This window comes from Erpetoichthys calabaricus, chromosome 7 (assembly GCF_900747795.2).
Source record: "Erpetoichthys calabaricus chromosome 7, fErpCal1.3, whole genome shotgun sequence".
Taxonomy (NCBI): Eukaryota; Metazoa; Chordata; class Cladistia; order Polypteriformes; family Polypteridae; genus Erpetoichthys; species Erpetoichthys calabaricus.
In genome coordinates this window covers 26,301,217-26,328,611 of record NC_041400.2, presented here as the reverse complement: position 1 = coordinate 26,328,611, position 27,395 = coordinate 26,301,217, and the positions used below count along the sequence as shown (strand labels likewise).

Sequence of the window (27,395 nt, the reverse complement as noted above, 5' to 3'; positions counted from 1 at the left end):
TGTTCACGCACTATACGACGCTTTTCCACCAGTAGAGCTAGATAAGTAATAAACAAAACTTTACACAATGTATTTAGCATCGATAGGTGGATGCCTTTCCAAAACTACGAAATCATCTTATGGAAAGTGAAAAAAATACGTGCCTTATAAAGTTTCAGTTTCCTAAGTCAAACACCACCACTCATTATTAAAGAGTTACATTCGGTTTTGAAACTCGTCGATTTATGGTGACGTCAGGCGCATAGAATGATGTCACAAGAGCAGACACGTTCGACGGAAACCTGCACGGTACAAACATAAAAGGACGTGCTTTTTCTCTGTCCTTTCTATTTTTTTCAAAGTTTCTTCTTTAAAACTTTTCGGCATGCATAAGCGGCATGCCTTTCCCGCTGCGTTGTATCCTCGTTTCTTTGCAGATGGACCCCCGAGTACACAGAAACCGCCGAATCTTTCGACTGAAGGCTGGGGAGAGTATGGCCAGGTGTTAGGAGTGCTGCATGGAGAACGGAAAGAGGTTAGTGACATGTGTGAAACAGACTTTGCGTTTTACTCCTCGATCTTCAGAATTCGTTAATCCAATTTTGTGTTCGTCAGTCGTAGAGGCTTATTCTAACAGCGCTTGGCTCAGGAGCCAACCCTGCACGAGGCGCAGGCTCCTCCTGAAAGTTTACTCACGTAAACTCACACTCGCTCAACCAATGGCAGGTCTGGAGTCGCGTTCACCATCCAGTGTTTTCGTGACGTTTTACTTTCTAAGGTGGTGTAGCGCGGGCGGCTGGAATCTGGGGGCCAGTTTATAGTCGGATAACAGTATCTGTGAGTTTTCTACATACATCCACGTATTTCTGATTCGCATACCCCATTCAGCTTCGCGGCAGCCTGTGTTACACAGGGACTCAAGCCACCACTGGGTGGCAGTAATTTTCAGGACACTTTTCAAAAACCTTTATTATGCGAGTACAGTGTATTGGTCACCAGTTAATGTACCCCATGTGTTACCTTTAACAAGCGTGACCCTGTTTAAGTGATGGAGTGTACAAGTGCGTGCACGTTCGTGCCCGTTTGGTTTCTTTGACACTATAATGGTTGAAACTGTTTTAGAAATTAGTGAGAAAAGCACTACAGTATATAAATGTAAAGTATTATTTATGGATAGATGTATCTTGTACTCTGTATGTAAGCCACCGGGTTTATTTATTAATAATATTTTGTCAGCATATAATGTTAGTGAAGTTTTTTTTTGGATTTGAAAATTTAATATGAAAGTAAGGAGATAACGCAAATATAAATGCAAATGGTTATTGTAGATGAAGGTACAGGATGACCAAGAGGACAAAAGAAAAACGCAAACAACTCTTAATAGTGTGGATTTTTTGAATTAGCCAGTGTTCTCGTGTACATTATACATAAAAATAATAATAATGTATTGCGTTTATGCAAGTTCATGTACAAAATCAGAAGTGTACAATTGTTTATGTACTTTTCATAAATGGATCATAAGTTAAGTGATTTGATAAAAGGGAAATGGTGAGCTGAATGTGGGAACTAAACTGCCATGTCTCATCTCACATATATTTTTACCGTGGTAATAGTGATGGCCATTTCGGTTCACTTTACAGATTCAATTAATTTGAACTACCCATTTTAGTGAATCAATTCCTTTGATTAATTTGATTTATATCATTCATTTATTCCAGGGGAGGGAGAGTCCCCACAAATATGCGATTTAATAATTTGTGTGTAATATATAATTATTTATATATTCAACATGATGATGTTTTATATGAAATTGTCCTGTTTCAGTTCACAATGCATGATAACACATTAAATATACATAATTAAAATGAGACGTTTAGGTTACAGAATCACAAGTAAATTAGAATTGTACAACTCGTTCTCGGGTAATGATTCAGTTCACAAATCAAATAACCAGGAATTGTGAGACTTTCAGGTAGTAATTAGTTCATGAATGAAATGAACGATAATCGTGACTTGTTTTTGGGTAATGATTTAGTTGCATTTAATAATAATAAAAGTTCATTGCATTTATATAGCACATTTGTCACTAGTCAAAGCACTACCACACAAGGAGGGCCCGGGATGTGAACCTTTGATCTCTTTACTGCGAGGCAGTAGCGCTCCCACTGTGCCACCTGCAAGTTGTTGGGTTTTTTTTTTTCCCAAAAAGAATATTTCAATGATATACGCTCTGTGCATTCAGTGAGGTGTAAAATTTGCGCTCTAAGGTAAAACTCATTCTACTAATTCACATGATTAGTAGAAATTTGAATATTTTTAAAAGGTTCAGTTTCTTGTTACTAATTTGTTGAATGTACAAAGGGACATAAACGTGTTAGCTGAATATTATATTTAAATATTCTGTTTTGTACAATAATGATTGGTACCAAACAATTTCTACATTCTATTTTAACTGTGTTGTTTCTGTATTGTACTTGGATGGTGAACGAGAGAATGACCAATGCCAGATTTCTCATTCACTGACGGTTATTTTTAACTTGAAAGAATCATGAGTCAGACAGGCGGTACTTTCACATGCTCTTTAAGCATCTAAACGAATGAGGCTTATGGCATCGCATGTGCACTTTAGCCTACTGAATCAAAAAAATTACGAAGCTACTGATTTTGTATAAGTGTCATCAAATGATGCTGCCACTTTCCTATAAATAGCCAGAGAGGAGCAGGTTTAATCACTGATCTTGTATTACACAGATGGGAGAATTCAAAATTCCAAAACTTAAATTCTTCCACTACAGTACGTAATGGTCAGTGTCCAAACACCTTCATTCATATTAAGTTGTATTTTTAAATTATCTCAGTGTGAACAGAGTGTGATAAATTGCCTACTTCATATTTATGTCCTACTTTGCACACATTACTGAAATTGGCATAGAGCCGGTTAGTGACGAATATCATTATTTCATGTTTGAATAATTTTTTTCATACTATTACAGCACAGTTGTATATCATTTCTCAGGAACTACGGTTACAATATCACTTTCAGCACTGTGCAGATGGAGAAATTTGGAAGCCAGAGGAGCCAGTTCCAGTACCTTTGTTTTCAACTTGCTCAGGTGGTTACTGACATTATTTCAATGAAAACTAGACAATCTAGCTCCATTAAATTAAGGAGAGTTTGTTATTATCTTGAAAGAGGTGCCAAAGTGGTGCCTTTATCATAGTTTTTAATGGGAGAATTAAAGGAATACCCCAACCTTAAATGATTTTTTTTTTTTTTTATACATATCCCATGTAGTTTGTAGTGATGGACTGGAAAAATGATTAATCTCATGTTATTGTGGAGAACAGACAGATTAACAAAATTTCTCATAGAACAGGAGTACTAGGGTGTTGTACCATGTTAGCCATTATGACTGTAGAGAAAAGCCAAGCAAAATGACACCTTTTATTGGCTAACTAAAAATATTACAATATGCAAACTTTCTTCAGGCAAGTTTTTCTACAGTCATAGAACAGGACAAAGTGGTGACCAACACTGGACAACAACAAATGCTATTAAAAGTGTCCATGGCAAAATCTCATGTTACTTGTGTCACATAATTCTCACCTGTAAAATCACCTAGTTGTTTGTTCACAATGGACAAAACACATGTACTTTTTGCTAAAATATTGCTAAAATAAAACTCTCTCAAAAGTATAAGAAATTAGTTAATTAAAATATATCTTCGCAAAAATACATGCATTTTGCCTGTTGTGAGCATGTGACTGGATGACTTGACAAGTAGATTATGTAACATGCCTAACATGATATTTTTTTCATGAACGTTTTTGACATCGCCTGCTGTTGTCAAGTTTTGGTCACCATTGGACTCCATTCTGTCAAATGTTTAAGTCCATTCTGCATGAAAACCTGAGATTAATCTTTTTTTTTTTTTGTCATCACTACAAACTACACGGGGTAAGTAAAATATAAAAAAAATGGGTGGAATATTTCTTTAATGTGTTAACCATGCAAAAATAATGCTTTTAGTCTAATTCCTAATTCTTCTTTTTGTGTTTAGTGGACATTTTATGTATATAAATGAAAAAAATTACACTTTTAGTTACTTTTTCCAGCTACAGATATTTGTATTTATTTGACAGCAAAAACACTAGTTTGCATGGAAAATAAAGATTATTTTTTTATTAGTTGTAACAGTAGTTCAAGTTCATGCAGTAAGTATATGTTTTAGATATAATTATATAAACATGTCTCCTTATTCGTAAGTTTTGTAGATAATTGTACCTAATTAAAAATTACTTTTTCTAAAATGACAAAATAAGTGGGCTGTGTAAACTATCAAAGACTGTGTAGTGGTACATTCATGCTGCTTAATAATGCTCTCTCGTTATCGTAACCTTTACTGGGAGCTGTCAGTTTTTTTGTTTCATAGGACCTCTTTAACTTTGCACCCTTTCTAAAGTTTTTTTTTTTTTTTTATATATTGTGTTTAAACCAGTAAGTGCTCATTCAATGGACAATATTTACATAATTGAAAAAAATGGCAAAGAATATGATAATGTTCTGGTATGAATATGAAAATGATTATTTAATAATAACTTACTAATTCCTGAGTTGTGAAGAATTTAGCTCAAGATTATAGCTACTTTTCACTCTATGGCTTTATGTGCGGAGTATCAGGGCTCTTCAAGTAAATACAAAACAATTCCCTTTTGTTTAAATTACTATATCTTTAAATGGTTTTGATTGGCGACAAAGGTAAGATTGCCTGCTTTATACAGTAAATTGCTTTAATGGGATCCCCCAAAAACTAAAGTCAAGGCTTACATTAGAAAAAAAATATTTATGTATCTATTTTGCCAAAATAGAAACAAAAGCAAATTTGAAATCAATGTAGATTTCAAAGTTGTCCTTCAGTTGGTCCCTGGTTGTAAAAGAACACAGCTGTAGATGTGAGTACAATGTCCGTCATGTCCCAAAATAAATATCTGTTTTGTTACATTTGAATGAATTGAAGCCTTGTTAAAACATTCAGTTATATTTGATAAGAAGGCAAATTGGTGCCTAAATGACAAGATTTTTGTTCTCCCACAGTATAAGAGAAATTAGCTGTGGAAATGGCCTGAAAACCTCAATAGTTTTTAATCGTGATGAGAAAATAGAGATTCTAAACTTTTTTTTTTTTTTTTTTTTTCCCCTTCCAGCTTGCAGGATACCACCCTTAACTTTGCAAGATATAACCTACAGAGGACAATTATCAAGAAGCGTCCGGGGAAGTGGCCCTAAGGAGATTTTGGATTTTACAAAACATGTATTTTTTTATTTTAATGTTCATTACTTTTCATTTATTATAGCTCAGCTAGTAACTGACTAAATGGTGTAACTTGTTAAAACCAGTGAAGTTTTATTGAATTATGTGATCTTTGAAATTAACATAATTACAGCTAATATTAGATGTTTAAATTATTTCAGTTTATCTACATCTTACTAACTGAACTGTATGTGGAAATGTGTTGTTCTTGCCAGCCTACTGAGACATACTGTCTGTGAATTCAAGGCATAAGTCTGTGATGGAGGGCCTTGGCCCAATCCTTCGTTAGGTGGAATTGCACTAGACTGAATGGACATTGACAGAGGAATATAGCTATTAGAATATGCAGCATCACTTGTCTGTTGGGGAAGAAATGAATTTGTGGTAGAATACCAAGCAGAGAATGTTGCTCATATAGCCATGAATTGCATTGCATTATGCTTAATCTGGTAATAATTCTGTAATGATAATAACATCTAAATTACAAATTAGGTGAAATATAGTGGCATGATAGCAAAACATGGTTAAGTAAACATGACCTTATAATACATTGATAAGAACCTAAAGAATTATAGAATGTTCAAAGAATCACTGAAACATGTACACATACTGCTGGAATTAGGCTCATTCTATCCTTAGTTGACCAGTATGTCCTTTATTGGTTGAAAATGTTTAAGATAAATGCCAAATACTTATACAGTATGTGTGGGTTTAGATATCGGTAGTACAGGAACTGTTTTAAATTGGTTTCTGTTACTCTGATGAATTATTAATTGCAGTTGGATTTGCTGACTCTGCAGAGGTAGTCTTAGTAAGAATCTGATGCAGATATTCCTGTGAAGTATTTTCTTATTTTGCAGAAGATTCTCTCACTGGCATTGAATGAGATTTTTTTTTTATGTAGATGGTGTATATGATTTAGACATGACAGAGAAAGGTAGGACATGAAGCAGAATTGGAGACCAGTGAAATTGCAATAACCGGACAGGTGTATTGAATTTCAAGATGAAGAAGAAGTCATAGATTTTGTTGTCAGGAGAAACTGGGTTGAGGTTATGTGAGCAGTGATGAGTTAAACAGAAAGAGTTTTCATTTTCCATGCAGTGCCAAGAAATTGACCCAAAATCCACTTCAGGTGTGATTTAACAATTGTGAAACTCTCTAGAAAGATTTATTTTTTGATGATTTTATGTGTGTGTGTGTATATATATAATATATATAACACATGCACATACACACACTTGGCAAATTCAGTGTCTTGAAAATAGTCATTTGTCAGTCATATTAACAGCTGTTAAAAAATGTATATTCCAGTAATTGCTTGTTTTTTTTTTTAGATGGAAGCTTTCTATCTAGAAAACTTTAATGATGCCTTTGGCTGTATGTCTTCTCTACTTGAAGAAAACTTCTATTTTGGTTATGAAAAACTTAATGTAAGTATTAATATAGCATTAATTTTTAAAATACATTTTATTAATTTATAGTTGTTTTAATATTAAAAAAAATCAGAAAAAGTCCATTATAAACCAGTTTTATTTTTTTTTGTTTTGTTTTTATTTTAGTACAATCAAAGGAAAAATACCATTGGTCATAAGGTTACAAATACATTTTTGGATAATATAAATTTTAAAAAGTAAGTACTTTCTTCTTAGATAATTAACCTGATTTTCTCACGATAATTTATTTTGGTTAAATTTGGTACTGGAAGTCATTACCTGGATGGAAAAAGAATGCAAAAACTTTACAACAGCTATGAGAACATCCAAGGCTGATTTCAATACATTCACTAAGAAGTCATTGACTGCATCCTTTAAAAATGTGACTTTTTCTAGTGTGAAATGTCCGAACCTCTTTTGCAAACTTGTCTGTTGCCATTCAATAAATTTGTCTCTCAGGTGTCCTTTTCAGAGAAGTTGTAAGAGAGCAAGACTTCAGAGCTATTTGTTCAAGGAGGTCATTTATGATATTCCTCCAGTACTTCTGGCAGAGCATCTCCATGAAGAACTGAGAGCAGAGAAATATAAAATATTTTTTAACAGCGTAGCAACAGGAGGAGCCCTGGAATTGTTTCCATTACAAAACAAGTCAAAGACTTTGGAGTGCTGTCTGGTTTACCCCAGCAGATCTGCTATGAACAAACTCAGTATCCTTCAGAAATGTGCCAAAGTTTAGAAACTTCTTTTTTTTTTTTTTTTTTTTTTTTTTTTCTTCTTAACAATTTAGTTTCTGTGTTATGGAGCATGTGACCTGTTTAAGTTCAATTATGTAGTTTGGGTATCCTTCTGAAGCCAAGTTGCACATTTTTAACAATTTCATGTATGATTGCAAATTCCATACAGTCATGTGAAAAGGTAAGTACACTCTTTGAATTTTTTTCTTTCTTTAACATTTGAGGGGGAACCCATAAATTACCTACATTGTTGGAAAAAATGAAATAAGAAATGACAGCAATTTCCTTTTAGTCACTGTCAAAATACTCCCCTTGAGATGCAATACACATGTCCCAGCGTTTCATTCCAGGAAGCATTTCCTGTACTCCATAATTTGTTGTCTTGTCTAGCACCTACATTTGTAACAGGGTAGCAAATTGTCTTTCCTTCAGTCCAAATTGTAATTTTGGAAGCACAAAAAGTCACAGGTAGTGAGATATGGTGTGTACGTATATAACAGAGCAAGATGCAGAGGACAGAAAAATATGGAAAAAGATGATCCACTGTGGCAACCTCTAACAGGAGCTGCCGAAAGTAGAAGTGAAATATGGTGTATACGGGAGGTGTAAAGCAGCCAGGTGAGAAGCAACAACCACATTGTTTTTCGTCAAAAGACTGACAAATGCAGTTTTGTGTGTGCCACAACTTCAGTTTTTTTTCCCTTGCAATGCTTTCCTGCAGACACTTAAGTATTTCATGTCTGTTTACAGGAAAATTCTTAACAAGTCTGTTAATATAGAAAACACAAATCATTTTTGCCTTGATTTTTTTGATGTGACCTGATGTGCTTTTTTTCAGCTTGTTGAAAACAAATTGCCAAAGTTACATGCACAATTGTAGAATAAATGTCAGAAGCACGCATCTCAATTAACTCTGCACAATGCCATTTAGCAGAGTGATTGACAAGCATTAGGCATGAAATCCCTAGCAGCATAGTTGATGACTGCAGCCTACTCCCATGCTGTTGAAAAATTCCTGAAATATTTGGGTCTCCTCATATGGGGACATATCCAGATGTGATCTACATTTAAGCAGTGTGTATTTAGATAAAAGTAATATAATTGGAAAAAAATATGAAAGTTTGACTTTGCACATATTTTTTTCAGCAAAAAATGATCAGCTATGCCATTTCCATCTATGGTAAAGTAATAGCAGATATTGCCCCCTCAAGTAGAATTTTCCTAGAACTGTCTTAAGTCTCTCTCTGGAGAAAATTGTTCCTACTCCTCCATGAAGAATTCTTTCAGCTGGGTTATGTTTGAGGGGTGTCTTGTATGTGCAGCCTGTTTAAAATCCTCCCACAGTATCTCCATCTGGGCTTTGACTTGGCAATTCCAGAATCCTCCATTTCTTTCCCTGTATGTTTAGGATCATTGTCATGCTTTCATTGGAGCTTCAATCTTCTGGCAGTTGGCATTTGTTTGAAATCTCAACTTATAGATGATCTTGCAGATGGAGGAATGGATGATTTCCACTTGTTTTGAGAACTTTTAAAATGCCTTCCCAAGTTCGTAGGCATCTATAATGTTCATTCTATAGGCCTAAGAGTTCTTTGGAACTGGGCATGGTGATGACACACCCATAAATGTTTAAGTTTGGTTTGCTCTTTGTTGTTGGAGTTTTAAATAAGACTGGTCTCTCCAAAATCCTCTCTAATGACAATCTCATCATTTGCATTTGGACAGGTGCATCTGATTCCAATTTTAAGTACTTAAGGCAGTGATAAATGCAGTAGTGGAATTAACTTTTTCTACATGGAAAATCTGCATGTATGTTTATTAAATGATAAAATGGACTACACAGTGTAAAAGTGTCATGATATTTGTTGCATTACTTTTATCTACAGATGCTGTTTAAATGAATTTCAACTCCTGATGTGTCCACCTATGTTAAAAAAGGAGGAACAAAACATTTGAATGGTGTTCTTTCTACTTCATGTGACTGTATATACTGTAGATTTTAAAAAAGTGCATAATACCAAAACTGCTGATTTATGAAGTGATGTACACTAATTGTGCAGATTTAAAAAAAAAAGAAATTACAATGGCTGGTCACATTTTTCTTATAGTTTCATAAGAGTAACTTTGTCATTTGGACATATTGCTTATTTTTGCAACACTGCCTGCTTAGTAAATATTTTTACTAATCATTTTTTTAGTTAATGTTTAGCTATAGTATTCAAATCAAGGAGAATGTGTGTTTTATATTATTAATTGTTGACTTCTGTTTTATCCTTTACTTGATTTATAAGATTTTCACAAGGTTAAGCTTCTGTCTTGTAATTCGGGTGCACCCCAGCTCAAAGTACTAGAAAAACTGGCACTGTTTGAATTAAATGGAACAATCCGTCAAATAAATGTGGCTGATGTTGAAGATCAAGGTAAGTTTAATTTGCCTTTTCTTCTAAAAGTCATATACATATTTGCATAATACATTTAACAATGTTTTAAATTGTATTTTACAGATGCTAGTATGAGTCTGGTAGCTTAATACAACTTTCAAGGTTGTATAAAAATACATTTCATTAAATACTTTTTCAGTTGAATTCGGTACTGGAAGTCATTATGTTAAAAACCCTTTAATCCAAAATGTAAAAAAAAATCTTAAGACATTTAATGGAAGAAATCAAATGGGCATTCATATCTACAATGTTTGTATGTGTGCTCTTTAGTTGTAACCTATGACTAGTGATTCATTAAGAGTCTCAGTAATAGCTTGCAGTAATTTTTTTTAAGGAGTGCCCTTATTATCCAGCAATTAACTTTAGAGAATTGGTATGATCAGGTAGTAGAATTTCACATTTTTTACACTTCTGTGTGTTGGATATCACTGAGCTAAAGTTGTTGGATGTTTAGTGCCTTTTCACATGATTTTTCACACTTGCTCAGTTTTTGCTTCTTTATATTCCTGCTTGAAATGTCTATTGTCTCAATTTTGAGGTTTTCTTCTGAGAGTTTGTACTGTGTTCTTGCACATTACCATGCGAGAGGTTATTTTTGTCCTGACTGAGTAATGAAAGCAGTTGATCCACTTATTTTTTCCCCACTAGGTGGAGTCCATCAACCACTGTTTTAGTGTTGAAAAACTGTTGAGTATCTTTGGCACTTTAGAGTGGCAGTTACAAAGAAAATGAATATATGTGATTAAACTGATGATATTTGCATTTCACTTTGTGTAAATTATTGAAAGGTTAAGATTTTTTTATTATTGCAGATCAGTTTAAATACTTAGGGGTATTTAGCTCTTTATCAACAAAATGTTGCCGTCTGTATGGGAAAAAAATAAGCAAGACTTGCATAGATGGTCAACCCTTCATCTCATTCTAGCTGGAAGAATTAACATTGTTAAGATGAATATCCTTCCTAAGCTTCTTTTTATTTCAAAACATTCCAATATACAAAAATAAATAATTTTTTAAGCAATTAGATCCAACCATAACCTCATTTATTTGGAACTTAAAACATCCACATATCCAAAGAGCAACCCTACAAAGACCTAAGGCAGAAGGTGGCATGGCTCTACCTAACTTTCTGTTTTCTTATTGGGCAGCAAACATACAAAGTATAAAAACCTGGACACAAATAGATGAGCATACACAGGCTTGGTCCGCAATAGAAATAAAATCCTGCAGTACTTCCTTATAGTCCCTGCTTTGTGCCCCAATAAGTGCAAGTTATCACCAATACACTAATAACCCAATTGTGCTTCACTCGCTCAGAATATGGAACCAATGTAGAAAGCATTTTAAATTGGAGAATCTTTTATCTGTGGCACCTCTGCATGTGAACCACCTTTTTCAACCCTTGCAAACATATGCAGTTTTTAATATCTGGAAAACATTTGGGATTAAATTGCTTAGAGATCTTTTATATAGACAACATCTTTGCATCCTATGAACAATTACATTTCAAATTTAACTTTCCAGCAACACATTTCTTTCACTATCTTCAAATTAGAAACTTTGTTAAACAGAACCTGCCTGATTTTTCTCATCTCGCACCTTCCTCTAAGCTGGAAAAAATATTGCTCAGTTTCGAGGACTCAGACAGCATTTCTGCAATATATAAAATTATTTTACAGTACATCCCTTTCAAAGATCCAAGAGGACAGTGGGAAAAGGATCTCTCACTCAACATCTCAGAAAAGGAGTGGAAGGGAGCAATGCACAGAATTCACTCGAGCTCCATATGCGCAAAGCATACAATTATTCAACTCAAAATTATATATCGAGCACATCTGTCTTGCTTAAAATTGTCAAATTTTTCCAGGGCAAGATTCAACCTGTAAACGCTGCAATCAAGTTCCAGCCTCACTGAGTCACATGTTTTGGGCCTGCACCAAATTAACATCATTCTGGACAAAAATTTTTTAAATGCCTTTCAGACAGCCTTGGTGTCACAATCCCTCCTAACCCATTAACAGCTGTGTTTGGTGTTCTTCCAGATGAGCTTAAAGTGGAGAAGGACAAACAAACTGTGATTACCTTTACTACACTATTGGCACGCAGACTTATTTTGCTAAACTGGAAGAATCCTAAGTCTCCTCTTTTTTTTTAAGTCAGTGGGTAACTGATGTTTTATATTATTTGAAATTGGAAAAAATCTAGTTCGCACTTAGAGGATCTGTGCAGAATATTTTCAAAACCTGGCAGGATCTAATCAATAACATTTTAGAATAAGCTCTTAAAGCACTGAGGAAGTAGATTCTCTTCCTATTTCTTTTTCATCATTTATCTTTTATCCGCTTACTAAACTCCTCAATTTATTTATTTTTACTAGCTTTAAGTTTTTCTCCGTTGGCTATGCTGTCTTTCTCAGGGGTGGGGGTTGATTTTGTTTTCAATCCTATTTTTTGTAAACATTGATCTATTTGTATGGAATGATGACAATAAAATTAAAAAAAAAAAAAAAAGATTTTTTCCCCTTGATTTAAACTATCTTGGAGATTCCCAAGAAGAAAACACTAATTTATCCTATTTAAAATTGAATATTTAAGATGCAAAAACTTAAAAACGTTAGAAAACAGAAAACTTTCTGGGCACTAGAACAGTTGTATTTTATTATGTGATAGGTTAACATTTTATTTGCAAATAGTCTTATCTAAAAAAAAGTGGATATGTGAGATAAAAAATAATGATTTAATTAACTAAGTTCATTAAGAATGCAGAATGCACACTTTATATTTCTGAATTAAGTGGGTGCAGGTTTTCAGTACAGGAGCACATATTACTATAGTATGTTGCTATTTCATTCAGTCAGCTAAAGTGGATTTGTCCTTAAAAACTATTGAAGACATAAATTTCTTTTACCCCTCTTCTTTGGAAAGTGTATGTGGGTGTCCGATCTGATTATTTGTGTGGTGCGTGGAAAGTCAACAGAAAGCAGAAACCAGAGCCTCTTCAAACAATTCAGATGGAGAATCCTGCAACCTGTATCAGTGTCAGGTAATCTTGTTAATATTTCTGTATGTTTTACTTTACGTAAATGGTCTGCAACAATACCCAGGTAGGCTTTGGCATTTAAATGATGCTCCGTTGGTACTAAAGGGCCCAAGGTGTGCCAAGAAAATATTCACCACACCATTACACCACCACCACCAGCCTGCACCACTGATACAATGCAGAATGGATCCATGCTTCCATGTTGTTGACCCCACCATCTGAATGTTGCAGCAGAAATTGAGGCTCATCAGACTAAGCCATGTGATCATCTGATTGGGTATCATTAGAACCGGTGCACTTAATAAAATGGCCGGTGAGTGGATATCCTGATCCTAAAAGAGAAGGTGTTTTTTTTTTTTTTTTTTTTGTTTTTTTTTTGGGAGGTCATTAATCAAAGTAAATATATCTTCTAGACTTTTGAGAATCAACCAGTCTGTTTTAATCATGTACTCTGTACCTTTTCAAATGGAGCTTAAATTTTGAGCATCTAGGGCAATTTCCTGAAATTCCATTTTATTTTCTCCTTGCATTTAGATCTGCTATTTCTAAATTCTGGTATCAGAATAATCATATGACCAAACTTTTATCCACTGATTTACCAATCATGCTCACTCAGATATACTCAGTAGATATACTTAAAGAGAAAGCAAAGATGTTATATAGAGAGCTACTCTGAAGATAAACTTCTGCCACTCATTTTTTCATGTTAAAAGCAAGTGTGTTTATAGTGCTTTTAAAAAATAGATGCTTAGGTTTTGGAGGTCCTTTACATCTCCAATGCATATTTCTCTGCTTCAGAGTTTTCCTATTAAAGATTGTAAATGTGTTGATCCAAGCATACCGTATTCATGTTTTCTCTTTTGTGTCACCAGTCCTTATCTTCCTGGAGAACTGCTTGTTGCGAATGAAAGTGGTGCTGTTTACCTCTGGAATCTAAAGACAGGGTGAGATTTGCATCTTAATTTCACTGTTTTTATAAAAATTTGTTTAACTTTTGCCTTAATAAATAATGACGCAGCTTTAGAATTAATGTGAGAGGAGGCATAATCTAACTATGCTGTTTTTTGATGTTCTTAATGAGACAGCTGTACTTTTTTTTTCTACAGATTATCTATGATTCGTTGTGAAACAGAAAATCTTTACTTCAACGCACAGTCTTCATGGAGGTGGTGTGATTTCACTGCTCATCCCCGAGTTATAACTTATGCTGACAGGACAGGCATTGATCTCACAGATATAAGGGTCAGTCCTGACGTTTTAAGTGTTTTTTGCACAATATTAGCCACAATAGTAGGACAGAGTAACAGTTGGGCAATGGGTGAATCATTTGAATATTTCAACAAATCAAGTGAAATCCCTAGATGTATGATTTAGCTGACATCACCCTTTCTCTTTGGTAGGTACAATAAGTACAGTATTTAGAAACCGCATAATTCTTTGTACACATCTGTCCACTCTGAATAGAAGTGTTTTATTGGGTTTTCTTTGTAAAGACTTGTGCACCAGTTCTTACTACAACCAAACATCTGTCAAACACTGTTCCCAAATATTGCCTCTGATCAAAGTCCTACAAGGATAAGGACATCAGCTAAACTAGTACAGAATACAATCAGACTGACTTTTGCATGGAGGCTGCATTTAGTCCAAGCCATGGGGGGAAAAAAAGCAGTGGTTCACATAGGACAAAAGTTTGTACAAGGGCATCTGACTAAATAAAAGTGACAGTGTTCAACACACCAGTCTGTATACGCCATGATATCACTTTGCACCTGAAGACTTTAGAAGGATGAAACATCTTCAGACTATAAGACAATGTTAAACATAAAAAAGTAATAGTATTATTGTTAACCCAACCCTGAGATGTACAAAAACTAGTCAAGCTCATAGCATGCATGCTGATTGCAGAGGTGTCTGTTAATTCTAAAGAATTTCCTAGGGTTAGGTAAGAGGACCTGAAGTGGAAGTGTTATTTTGGAAAGCTATTGCTTCTTCAAGAATTTCATGTTGTAGTTTGATTGCTGATGAATACTGACTGACTGTGAACTATGCTCCTTGCCAGCAGCTGCCAAATTGATTAATGCCAATGAATTTTTACACACTAACATTCACTTCAGTGCGCACACACATGTATAATGCTTTTGCTTGTACAGAGCTCTCTACATGAATACGTAGGTGAGGCATGATGATGTAAGTTGCCACATGAATAATGTGCACAAGCGGTAGTAAATTAGCACATAGAACGTATATAGCATCTGTCTGACTCTTATTATTAACCTCTTGCTTAAAGAAAGAGATGTGGTACTTGTATTGTCTACTTGTTAATACTATCTGTAGATGCCAGTTTTTGTTAATGGTATTACTGTAATTTGTGTGTATTCCCAAGTAAGATACAAGAAAAGAGAACTGATCTATAACTTTGTTATGTATTCAGTCCTGGATAAGCTTTTATAGAAACTCAAGGTTTGTTTCATTTTGCTAGCTGATGCAGCCAGAAATTGATTTTAGATAGATACATAGATACTTTATTAATCCCAAGGTGAAATTCACATACTCCAGCAGCAGCATACTGATGATAAAAAAAATAAATAAATATTAAATTTAAATAGTGATAAAAACGCAGGTATAACTGACAGTAACTTTGTATAATGTTAACGTGATTCAGTGAATTCTCCATGATTGACAGGGGCCTCCTCAGCGCCCGTTGCTCTGCTACGGATGTCAAACTCTCCAGCTCTGTGCCTACAATAGAGCCTGCCTGCCTCACCAGTTTGTCCAGGCATGAGGCGTCCCTCTTCTTTATGCTGCCTCCCCAGCAGACCACCGTGTAGAAGAGGGTGCTCTCCACAACCGTCTGATAGAACATCTGCAGCATCTTATTGCAGATGCTGAAGGACGGCAGCCTTCTAAGGAAGTATAGTCAGCTCCGTCCTCTCTTGCACAGGGCATCAGTATTGGCAGTCCAGTCTAGTTTATCATCCAGCTGCACTCCCAGGTATTTATAGGTCTGTACCCTCTGCACACAGTCACTTCTGATGATCATGGGCTCCTCCTAAAATCCACCACCAGCTCCTTGGTTTTGCTGGTGTTCAGTTGTAGGTGGTTTGAGTCGCACCATTTGACAAAGTCCTTGATTAGGTTCCTATACTCCTCCTCCTGCCCACTCCTGATGTAGCCCACAATAGCAGTGTTGTCCGCGCAAGACTGGCAAGTGTTTTGATACTTTGATCAAGAAAAAAAGGACATTACATCATAAAGAATTCTGCAATATTTATTAGCGATTCAACTTATATGTTTTTTATTTTTCTTAATCTATATTTCTTTATATAAATCCCTATAAATCCCCTTACTTGTTTGCAGGAGTGCAGTGAAGCTGGTGCTTATGCTAGGGGACGTGTTAGTCCGTTACTGAGTCAATTTGGAGTTGCCAGCCAAGCTAACCAATTATTCCTTTTTTTTTTTTTTTTTAATCCTATGATAGTATTGTACCATTGTTCTAAATTATTGATTGCTACTAGCCATGTGCGCTCAACTACGTTGAGCGTGTTAAAGTTGTCTGTGAAGGGCTCCCTGTTTAAACACGGCTGTCAGTCGTGAACTGGGCCCTTCGTCTCACAGCATTATGATTTTTTATAAGGGAAACAAAATTACAAAACAAAACCCTTGGACATTGATTCGATAGGAACGGCCTACTCGGAATCACTGTCCGAATAGTAATTATGTGGTGGTGGAGGAGCATTTCTGCTTCTCTCCATTCACAGTCCGTCTCGTTTTCATGACACTGTCGTTTCCTCTCACAATCTCTTCTCAACCTTTCTCCAGTCTCACAGGTTGCGTTGTGGCAATCCAAAGAGTAAGGAAGAACCAATGCTTCTTTCTTGAACTCCAAACGCCGACTGATGGAAAATCACAGAAGTGTGTCTGACTTATATGTTCTATTTAATAAGGGCGCACACAAAAAGGCTTCAAAAGGGCGACCTCAATTGGGCGCGGCGAATAAAGGCGTTCATAGATAATTTAGTTCAAATGGCTCTGGAATATGTGAAGAGCAACAAAGGTGCAGATCTACTTGTAGTCGAAGGCTACACATTCAGAAAGGAGAAAGCTATTAACGGGAAACACATCTGGAAATGCACTGAATATAGGATTGGAAAATGTTCGTCTCGCTTAGAAGTTCATGCATTAATTAATTGGATGTTTTGATATTCTTGCTTTCGCCTTTTTATACGTTCAATCGTTGCCTTTGGGTAATAAATTTTTCTGTAATAATTTTGTTGCGTTTCCCTTTATTCGATGTGCCCAATTGAGGTCGCCCTTTTGAAGCTCGCCTTTTTGTGCACGCCCTTATTGAAGGATACCGTGTCAGTTGAACATGAATTCGCGGACAAACAAAGATCAATATCCAAATGAAGATTATATATAGAGATTAGTTAATTTAAAGCACAACAATTTGTTTAGTTTGAATGTCTGTGTTTTGAGGTGTGACTGGAGTACTACAGTCTTCAGTAGTATAAGCCTGGAGGAGATTCTTAATGCAATGCCTATGTTTTAGCTGTCTCTCTACTGCCATCTAGTGCTTCTTCTAATTCATTCGCGGACAAACAAAGATCAAGATCCAAATGAAGATTATATATAGAGATAATGTGTTTTTCTTTTCATTTTTGCTTAAAGTAATTGTATACATGATGACATTACTTTTAATTGAGAATCTAAAAAAAGAAGAGATTTTCTGTTTCACTTGTCTCATACTGCTTGTGCAAAGTATATTTCTCAGCACATGCTTATCAGTTATTGATTCAAAACATACAGTATGGAATAGGTTAATGTTATTGATCATTCTTCCAATAAATTTGCACAAAATTAAAATGGTCATACTGTTGTTTTATACCATTTTAGGTAAATACTAATACAGTTATCTTTTACTGACACTCTGTTTTATTAAAAAGATTATTTAATGTGTCCTGGCACTTTGTGTACATCATTAGTAAAAGAAAGCTATGTTTTGTAATTGGGTTGCACTATAAAGTGTGTTGTTTTTAAAAAAAAAAAAAAAAAAAAATCTTCCAGTATACATTTTTATGCTTCTACTGGTAGAAATGTAGAAATTACATTTTAGAAATTGGTTTCTCTATTCTTAAACATTTCTGTCTTTTAATTTTTTTTATGGTAGTCACCAAGCAATCAAACTCAGAAGATGTTTTCAATAGGACAGACTGCTGACTGTAAAAAGGGGGAGAGAGTGGTTCTGCTAAAGCATCTTAATGATGTGAATGCTTATCAACATCTTGTCACCTCACAGGTACTCATTAGAGCATCTAATATGGTGTTGGGGTCTTTAAGTTCAGTCCTGGGTAGCTACTATGGCTGTAGATTTTTGCTCTACACAAATTAGAAGACAGCTATTGCTCTTAAAATAACTGTTGCTCAAAAAACATTTTTTGTTCTTCATTAACTTTGTTAAAATTCACAATCATAACTTTGCCTTTTATTTTAGTATTAAGTAGCTACATTTCCTTATTCAATTACATCTTACTTTCTTAAGCAGCTGCATATTAACTGTGATTTTAAGTATAGGTCTGTTGTGAACCATTTAACATTTTGAAAAAATTATCCACATTGGAATAATATTTACATAGATGTCATCTAATTTTTTTTTAATTTTTTTTTTTTATTATAAAGTACTCTGCATATATCATGGATGAACGTTTTCCTTGTGTGCCATTGTTGAAATGGGAACATATGATGAAGTCCCCACCAATATTTTCACGGATATTATCTGGGGATTCATGTAAAACCAGCAACAAGATACTGTTGGGAACTCAGCGTTCACAGGAGGTTTTAATGTTGCAGTATTCAGGTAAGTCATACCCTTTAACGAATGTAAGATCATATCAAATGGGGGAAATCTTTATTTACTCTACAGGTGTCAGTACTCAATCAAGACTGTTTGTGAAATGTTTATTACATGTTTGTCTAACCAAAAAAATATATTGCTGTGCATTCTTAATGCCAGACGTAACAAAGGGATCAATTGTATGTTTCAATGTAAATCAAAGCATGTTTTTCTGAATACTGCACACATACAAAAAATATAAACAAAAGGTGATTGTTTGTCATATAGTTTTAATTTGGAGTGCATAAGAATGAAGGAGAACCTAAAAAATAAACTGTGCATAAGTTTCAAATAAACACCCAAGGAAATCTGTGGCATATAGATCAATTCCCCTTGGTGCTGAACATAAACCTTTAAAAAATGTCCAAGAGTCTTTTCCACATGTTCAGGCAATGCATTCCGACAGTAAAAAACCAAGCACTTATGTAAATTGTACTTTTTGCTTAAGAATTGTATTTTGCCCAGCTGACAGCCCAGTCAGGAGGATAACCTAAAGATACTCAGTTTAGTTCACACTTGTACAGCTTAGAATAGTTACACAAGTTCACAACTATAATGCAATAACTTGGTTACTTCACACTGTAGGCATGCATTCTCTTGTGAATGTTTTGAGCAACACTTCTGCACATACACACCATTTTATACATGAGGCCTTCTGTCTTTACAATGTTAATACCTAGCCAGATGTTCATTAGTCAGTGTCATGTGCTATTCTATGACTGGGAATAATTTTACCAGGATCACTGTTGTCATTTATTGCATTTTTTCAGAGGAGAAAGGCTTCTCACTATGGATTTAGAAAGCCTCAAATTCAACACATATTGGCTCACAACTGTGTAGTCGGTTTTCTCTAGCCTCAAATATTTCTGTTTTACCCATAGTGCTTGTATTTCTTAGAAGTAATAATAATGTTGGCTTTACTTTTAAACCAATATGTTTTTTCCTGTAATTCAAATTTTATGCTCTCACAAAAGTTGGTAGTATAGTAGTTTAGAACAGTTTTATTGTTAAATTTTATAAGAATGTCTGCACATATTCTGTTACAAATAGTGGTGCAGTTTTTTTTACATTTTGAGTATAATTATTTAGTCTTTTTATAAGTAAAGACTTAATGCATTTTTATGTGCAAAATATAAGCTAAGCAGTAAAATAAAAGAAAATAAGAGTTATACCTAAACCAAATCATACGCCTCTTCAGGTTTTTTTTAGAACTGTAATGAATAAAAACTGGTGTTTTTGGTACATAGATCTGAAACAGGAAAATTTAGCTAAAATTCAGTAAAAGAAATTCTAAGATTTCTAATTTGGAGTCTACTTAAAGGAAAATTGTGAGCCACAGAAAACTGTCAGGATATGTTTTTTGTGAATCTATTTAGGGAAAGAGAATCATTTTCATTTTTTTTTCCTAACAATTCTAAATATATCAAATTCATATTAGTTTGAGAATATTTTCCTTCCTTAACAGATGGAACACAGATGGCTTATGAAGCTCTTGGACCTCCTTTACAATTTCCAGCACGCTCAGATTGCTCAAGATTCGTTCCTTTTCATCTTCCTCATGAAAAAGAGGTACTCTTTGAGCGTCTGCTTTCACCAGGTGCAGGTAAGTATTTTTCATGTTAGATTTTTTTTTTGTCCTATGACTTGTCATTTTCATACTTTGTGTAAAATGGAATGTAAATGATACACATTGCATTTTTATATTTTGCAATGTTCACTTTATCATCTGTATTTTTTAATGTACTCCTAAGATGAGTTAGGTCTGTCCACAGAAGAAGTGCAGCAAAATGGAACATATTAAAATATTACTTCCAGTGCTTGTTACCTAAATAAGCTTACAGTTCTCTGGAAACAGTCCATAAAAAGAATTATAACAATAGAATTTTCATTTATGCATCATCCACTCCATAAACTTCATTTAAAAACATTAACACAAAAACATTAATTGCTGTACTTCTCCCACAACAAAAGGATTTTGCAGAGAAAATTCTTGTGCTTGTATGTGAATGGTTGTGGTCTGTTTTGGTGAAATTGGGGTCCCGTTTTGACACAAAACAAACTTTTTCTCTCACACTCGCCATTTTCTAAACAGCTCCTATAAACGTGTTTTTTATGAAGTTCATCTGAACTCTGTGTACTGCTTCTGGCACTTATCTAACAGCAGTGGAAACTATGCATACTGATCACAATTCAAAAGGGGCCACCCTAGCAACTGCCCTTATCAGTAAGCTTATGGGCACGTTCTGTATGTTGTGGTCATTTTTCTGGAGTTTATTTATACTTGGTAGTAGTAGTAGAAGTAGTGGTGTTGGTGGTGGTGGTGGTGGTGGTGGTGGTGATGATGATGTGTGCAGAAATTCTTACTTGTATGTTCGACTAATGAGCAACACATTACCACTACTGGAAAAGGCTCTTGTGAATTAAAATTGAACATTCTCAAAGGCAATCAAGAATTTGAATTAAAAACCTGCCTTCCCTCCTCATTGATTTGTCACGAGTCCAGTCCAGCAAAGGCTTTTTCATTGGCTAACACTATGCTTCATTGGAAATCAACAGTGCAACATTCACTGAAAGACATAAACAACTAAAAGTTAAAGGAAAGAGTGTAAAAACATCAGGAAAAGATATGCCTTGTACCTATGTATATTGTGAATGGTGTTATCCTTTAAAATCGGTTCTCTGACACATTACAAACTGAGAAAAAATTTGTAAGGAGACGCAATGAGTCACAGAATGTGTTCATTAACTTAAAACTTTTATTGCAACAGTCAGGCTTTGCAGTTCACCGGTTTGCAATTCACAGATCCACGTATTTAGATAGATAGATAGATACTTTATTAATCCCAAGGGGAAATTCACATACTCCAGCAGCAGCATACTGATAAAGAACAATATTAAATTAAAGAGTGATAACAATGCAGGTATACAGACAGACAATGCTCCATGCCTACAATAGAGTCTGCCTTCCTCACCAGTTTGTCCAGGCGTGAGGCGTCCCTCTTCTTTATGCTGCTTCCCGAGCACACCACTGCGTAGAAGAGGGCACTCGCCACAACCATCTGATAGAACATCTGCAGCATCTTACTGCAGATGTTGAAGGACGCCAGCCTTCTAAAGAAAGTATAGTCGGCTCTGTCCTTTCTTACACAGAGCATCACTATTGGCAGTCCAGTCCAATTTATCATCCAGATAACAGATACATTTGTGAGTTTGTCATCAATAATTAAATGGAAATTAATTTTGTGAGTTATGCAGCCTACTGTGGAAAACTGCTGACAAAGTGTGTAGGCTGGAAAATATAAAGATAATTAAAAAGGTCTTGCAAGTCATTCCAGGGCTGCCTAACTCATCCTCCACTGTCTACCTCTCCCCTGACTCAGTACGTGCCTTCTCTTTCATTTTGTTTGTCCTTTCTTCATTCCCTTCTGTCTCTCCTTCCTGCACTGACCCTGCTCCCTTTCATGCTCTACATCATACTCGGCAAAACACTGGATGTGCTACCACTAGAAAGGATTAAATAATTAAAACTAATTTGCACCCCCATTCACTTTACCTCACAACAGGGTCCTAAATGTATTCATGGGATTTTCGCATTTGCAGGGGTCCTGCGTCACTAACCCCAGCAAATCGCAAGGGATAACTGTATTTAAAAACTGACATTTTGCTTTTGTACGAAAGTTTAATAATTTATTGAGTAAACAACATTATTAGTTGTCTTACTTGTACCTCAACATTACTTATATTTATGTAGCAAAATACTTTTTGTCATACTGAAGTCTAATGGTGGTCAATTAAAAAAAAAAAAAAAAAAAGGGAGCTGTAAACTTCAGCCACTTGCTTTTGAGAAGGCACACTTTTCTTTGAAAAAAATATTAAACTTATAAAATTACTGCAACATTTTTATAGAAAGAAGCCATTACAGGAAAAGTATTATCTCGCTTTTTAAATCTGTAACTAGTAATTGTATAACCTATTTCTTCTTGCTAATCACACATTTTGTAAAGCATTTGCACTAGTGGCATTTAGGTTTTTATAGTTTTAATCTATTACTACTGAATAAACTTCACTTTACAAGTAGTGTTCCAGTGTATTATATAGCAGATGCAGTGGGCACCAGTTTCTATCATTGTGTCAGTTATGTGTGGATAACAAAGAGAGTCCGCATTCTACTGGTCTTCCGTTCTCGCGCAGTTGAATAGTGGATTTACGCTGAGCACTGCAGTGCCTAAAATCTAATCTGCCTGTTACCAGGAAAGTAAACTATGCATATACAAGATTAAGAAAGTGGCCTTTTCCACATTATGCTGATTTTGCCTTTTGTCATGTGCACAAATATAAGTTTGTTTTTTTTTTGTTTTTATATATATAATATATATATATAATATAATATATTTGTGCAACTACATTTTACAAATATAAGTGGGTCATATGAATTTATTGGTGACTTTTTGATATCTGTTACCTATTGATTATTTTAGGAAAAATGACCCCCTCATATTTTTGGTGTCATTTAAAATATCTTTATTTCAGCAAATTGCAATCCACAGTACAAAGACATCACAATGACTGCTGCTTTTTTCAAAACAGCATTGACATTGTTTATAACTTTCTTTCTTTACTGTACTTTCTATTCAGTTTAAATGTGTTTGCAAATGCAAATTATTTAATTGATTGATTTGTTAACTATTTTATTTTCTTCCATTCAGTAAGCAGACTTATTGAACACAATTTTTGTTTCTGATTACATTGCCAGTGAATCATATACTTGATAAGTACTGTATACTGTGATGTTCAAAGGGCAAATATATTACATAAAAACCTCAAAATTATTATATTTTCTACTGAAAGTTCAGCTTGGGCCATTAGGCTGTGTTATGTAATTGCATTTGTAAATGTGTAGATCGTTTCATTGAAATTTTAACTTTTGTATAGTAAATAACTATCACCATTGTGGTTGATTTAACACTAGAATCCCTGAAGCCTATGAAAAAAACTCATAATTCCAGGTCACCTTACATTCCTTCACACCTATCCATCAGCGTCTTTTGTTTTGCAAATGTGTCGATCAGCACAAGCAGCCTGCTATTACATACCCCCTACCCCCATTGAGCCGAGTCAATCGGGGAAAAAAAAAAAAAAAAAAAATGGCATAGCGTTTTCAAATACTGATGTTTTCATGTATGAATGTGTGTGTGCATGCGCGAGAGAGGCAGAGACAGATTTGATCTCATTCAAGTGGTTACTGGAATATAAATTAAACACTTTTGCAAAGATACAACGAAACAAGTGTGCTTTTATTCAAGAGTAAAACTGAATAACAAAAACTTCAAGCGACAACAAGATAGCAAGAAGACCTGATTCACCAGCGTTTGTGTGTCTGCTTATTTATTATCCCTTCAGTGATATATTTTACAGTTAGCAAAATTTTACACCGACTGTTACAGACTGAAATCAAAGGCTTCTTCTTTTTGGGTGCATACCCTGTCCACATGGTACTGCCAGATCTAAACACTAGTATGGCGAATTGCTTGCATACTGAAGTGACTTTACCTGCAGGTGGAAGTCCCATTTTAATTATGATGCCAAGCAGAGTTGTGTCGCGGTGCAGTAGTTTATTAGCCAACGAAAGTGCTGTGAAGAAGCTGTCTGTTGTTATGGTTCTGCCATTATCCAGAAATGCCTCCATAAGTTTTATGACCACAGACTCTGAAAGTCTTTGCCCTGGGTTGTAACTCAAAACACAGTTCTCAACAAAACATTGGCAGATGTCTGAGATCGCAGCAAATCTGTTTTTCACACGTTCTGCATGGGTGTCTTTGTTGTCAAAGCGCAAATGACACATGGCAGTCTGATAGCGGTCACGGGACATTGTATGTTTGATTGCCGGTACAACAGATAGTTCTGAGCAGGGATCAAGCACAGCAGCAACTGTGGTTATTGCTGCTCTTGTGGAAAGAATGGAGATAAATGCCATCAACTCAGAGAGGCAAGGTCATTGTACCACGTGAATGTCACTGACAGAATAAAACTGAAAATGAAAAAACGAGCGCGAACTTTTACAAGTAGCCAAAATTTACACCAGGTGTTACAGACTCAAATCAAATGTATGTTTTTTATTATAGTAATAATAATAGCAGCTCACTACTCAAAATACAGAGCGCCCCGTCTTGAACCGGGACCTTTGGGTTATAAGGCAGCAGTTCTTACCTCTGCACCATTCAAGAATACATATCCGCTTCCTGTCAATTGACATTTGAGCTTGGGTTTTTAACTCATTGACAGCAATGTAAATTGAATGATTTTTTTTTTTCTTTGGTTACATTTTTGAATAAAACTGCACGTGTTTATTTGATATTTGGACTAAAGTCTTCACACATTATACACTTCACGTCATTATTAGTATAACATGGAAAAAGTTTTTTGTTTTAGCTATATGTTCAGCAGTTCCTGTCATCCTACATTTAGACAGATCGTTATAGACATGGAACACACATGAAGTGTATGTATTCCAAATAACAATGTATTATTTACCCTATATAACTCCAGGCACCTCACTGCCAGGTAAAGAGAAGTGAGCTCTGAGAATTTTGCAACCAACTCCACTCAGCTGATGGAGAGGCGTGAAAAAATTTAAGGTGGCCCGGAATTGAGTTTTTTTTTCGTAGGCTTCAGGGATCTTAGTGTTAATTGTCACCCACTATGAAATAATTAGTATTCTTTTAACAAGAACATGTATCTTTACATACACAACTAACTTAAACAGTTAAATACTGTTTAGAGAGTCAAAAGAAATGAAATTCAGATCCTCCCATGCATAAAACAGACGGACCCGAGTAAGTGTGTTGTTACAAACTTTCCTCACTTATAATTTGATTACTTACTATTATTTCTTTCTCTTTTTAATTAGGATTGGCAGCAATGTACCATCCCCACCAAGCAAATGCATTGTGTGTAATCCAACTTGCTGAAACAGGAGACATTTTTTATCAGACCTGGAGCAGACAAGAATCATCCTCTTCTATGGCCAGGCCAAGAGGGACTGATGCCAGTTCAAGTGAAAAAGACCACAGACAAGAGAAAGAAAGAGAAGACAATGGTGTGTTTGTGTCATCATCCACTTCACATGGAGATGCACCTAAAGCAGCCTGTACGTTTGGTGATATGACGCCAATGAACCTCACATCAAATCAAAATACAAATGTTACTAAAAGATGTGAAGACAGTACACCTTTAACAGAATCAGTAGGCCTCAGCAAGAAAGCCCTTGCTAAATTAGTAAAGTGGAATTCAAATGTTTTACAGAAGCAAATAGTGAAAAGACAAGAAAAGTTTTGCAAAGTTAAAAATAAAGCAACACTTGCATTGCCTAAAATTGCTGACACGGCAACAAATCATTCTCTATATCCGAATATAAGACAGAACATGAGAGTTGCAATGGAGGAAAAAAAGACTCTGAGCACTTGCTTAGAGTTACCATCTCTTGATGTCGTCGATATCCCAGGACATATAGACCCCTCAAATTGGAAAGATGATCTCAGCAAGCGTCTCACTGCCTCATGGGATGGTAAATGGAGCAGCTGGTGGGAAAACAAACTTGGGCTGAACCGTAAACAGAAAATTGAAGCTCTCCGTAAGAAGAGAAGGCTTCAGAAACTCGCCCGAGGACATAGATCACCAGGTCTCAGTGGAAGTTTCACATCTTCTGTCACCTATCAGTCTGATTTGACTGATTTTAGTGACCTCTCGGGTTGGTCATCTACAGACAGTAATTTTGGAGGTAGCCGTTGTTCTTCACCGGTATCTGATATAGAAACTGATAGCCACAAAGAGCCTTCCGTGATTGTTGCTGAGAGCAACACAGACATGGAAAATGTACATCTGGGAGAAGAACAAGATCATGAATGCGTACCTATCTTAGTTACTGCTTCATCTGTCTCATCTACTTCTCAATACTCCGCCATGCCAAATCTTCTGCAGAAGTCTGCCGACTCTGTTTCCACCTTCAGTTCTGTGGACTCCCTCGCTCCAAATAGGATTCCTACATTGTCTGCTTCAAAAGACAAAAGATCTGCTGTTATTGGACATCCAAGTCCAAATCCCAGGTTACATAGTCCTAGAAAATCTTTGACACAAAACTCTCATCAGCTTCAAAAGAAAGTCAATCAAGACTTGGCTTCTCTGTTAATCGCACAGGATTCCACACCAGAGCCTGACTTGGAGGACAACTGGAGTTTTCCTTTGGCATCTTCCACACAAAAGTCCTCACAATTTTCAGCATCTCCAAGCCTTCTTGGGCTTCCTTTGTCTCAAGGATCCGTGACAGTATCCCAGCTTAAAAAGAAGAGGCCACGAATGGGCTTCTAGTTTTGCAAGTGAATAGAACATCAATAGATTTTAGTTTTCCATTTTTGCTTTCTTTTAGAAACTATGCAGGAATGTGAATAGGTTCCACCCCCCAAATTTATGCAATGAGGCAACGTGAAGGATGTTTAGAACAAATTCCCTACCCTTGGACTTTGAATAAATGTTCCAATTTATATTGCTTCATGTATAATTTTGTTTGT

At 35.3% G+C, this 27,395-nt stretch overlaps 1 protein-coding gene across 1 annotated transcript; it reads left to right on the top strand.

Moving 5' to 3' along the window:
- The first annotated feature begins 238 nt into the window (after positions 1-238).
- taf1c (TATA-box binding protein associated factor, RNA polymerase I subunit C) lies at positions 239-27,395 on the top strand. Its single transcript, XM_028804932.2, has 14 exons — positions 239-514; positions 2,996-3,092; positions 5,185-5,291; positions 6,629-6,724; positions 6,854-6,924; positions 7,187-7,434; positions 9,753-9,881; positions 12,827-12,944; positions 13,814-13,885; positions 14,048-14,183; positions 18,109-18,237; positions 18,618-18,795; positions 20,297-20,434; positions 25,739-27,395. Exons 1-14 carry the CDS (start codon positions 365-367, stop codon positions 27,193-27,195), a joined length of 3,126 nt encoding a protein of 1,041 aa, XP_028660765.1. The 5' UTR covers positions 239-364; the 3' UTR covers positions 27,196-27,395.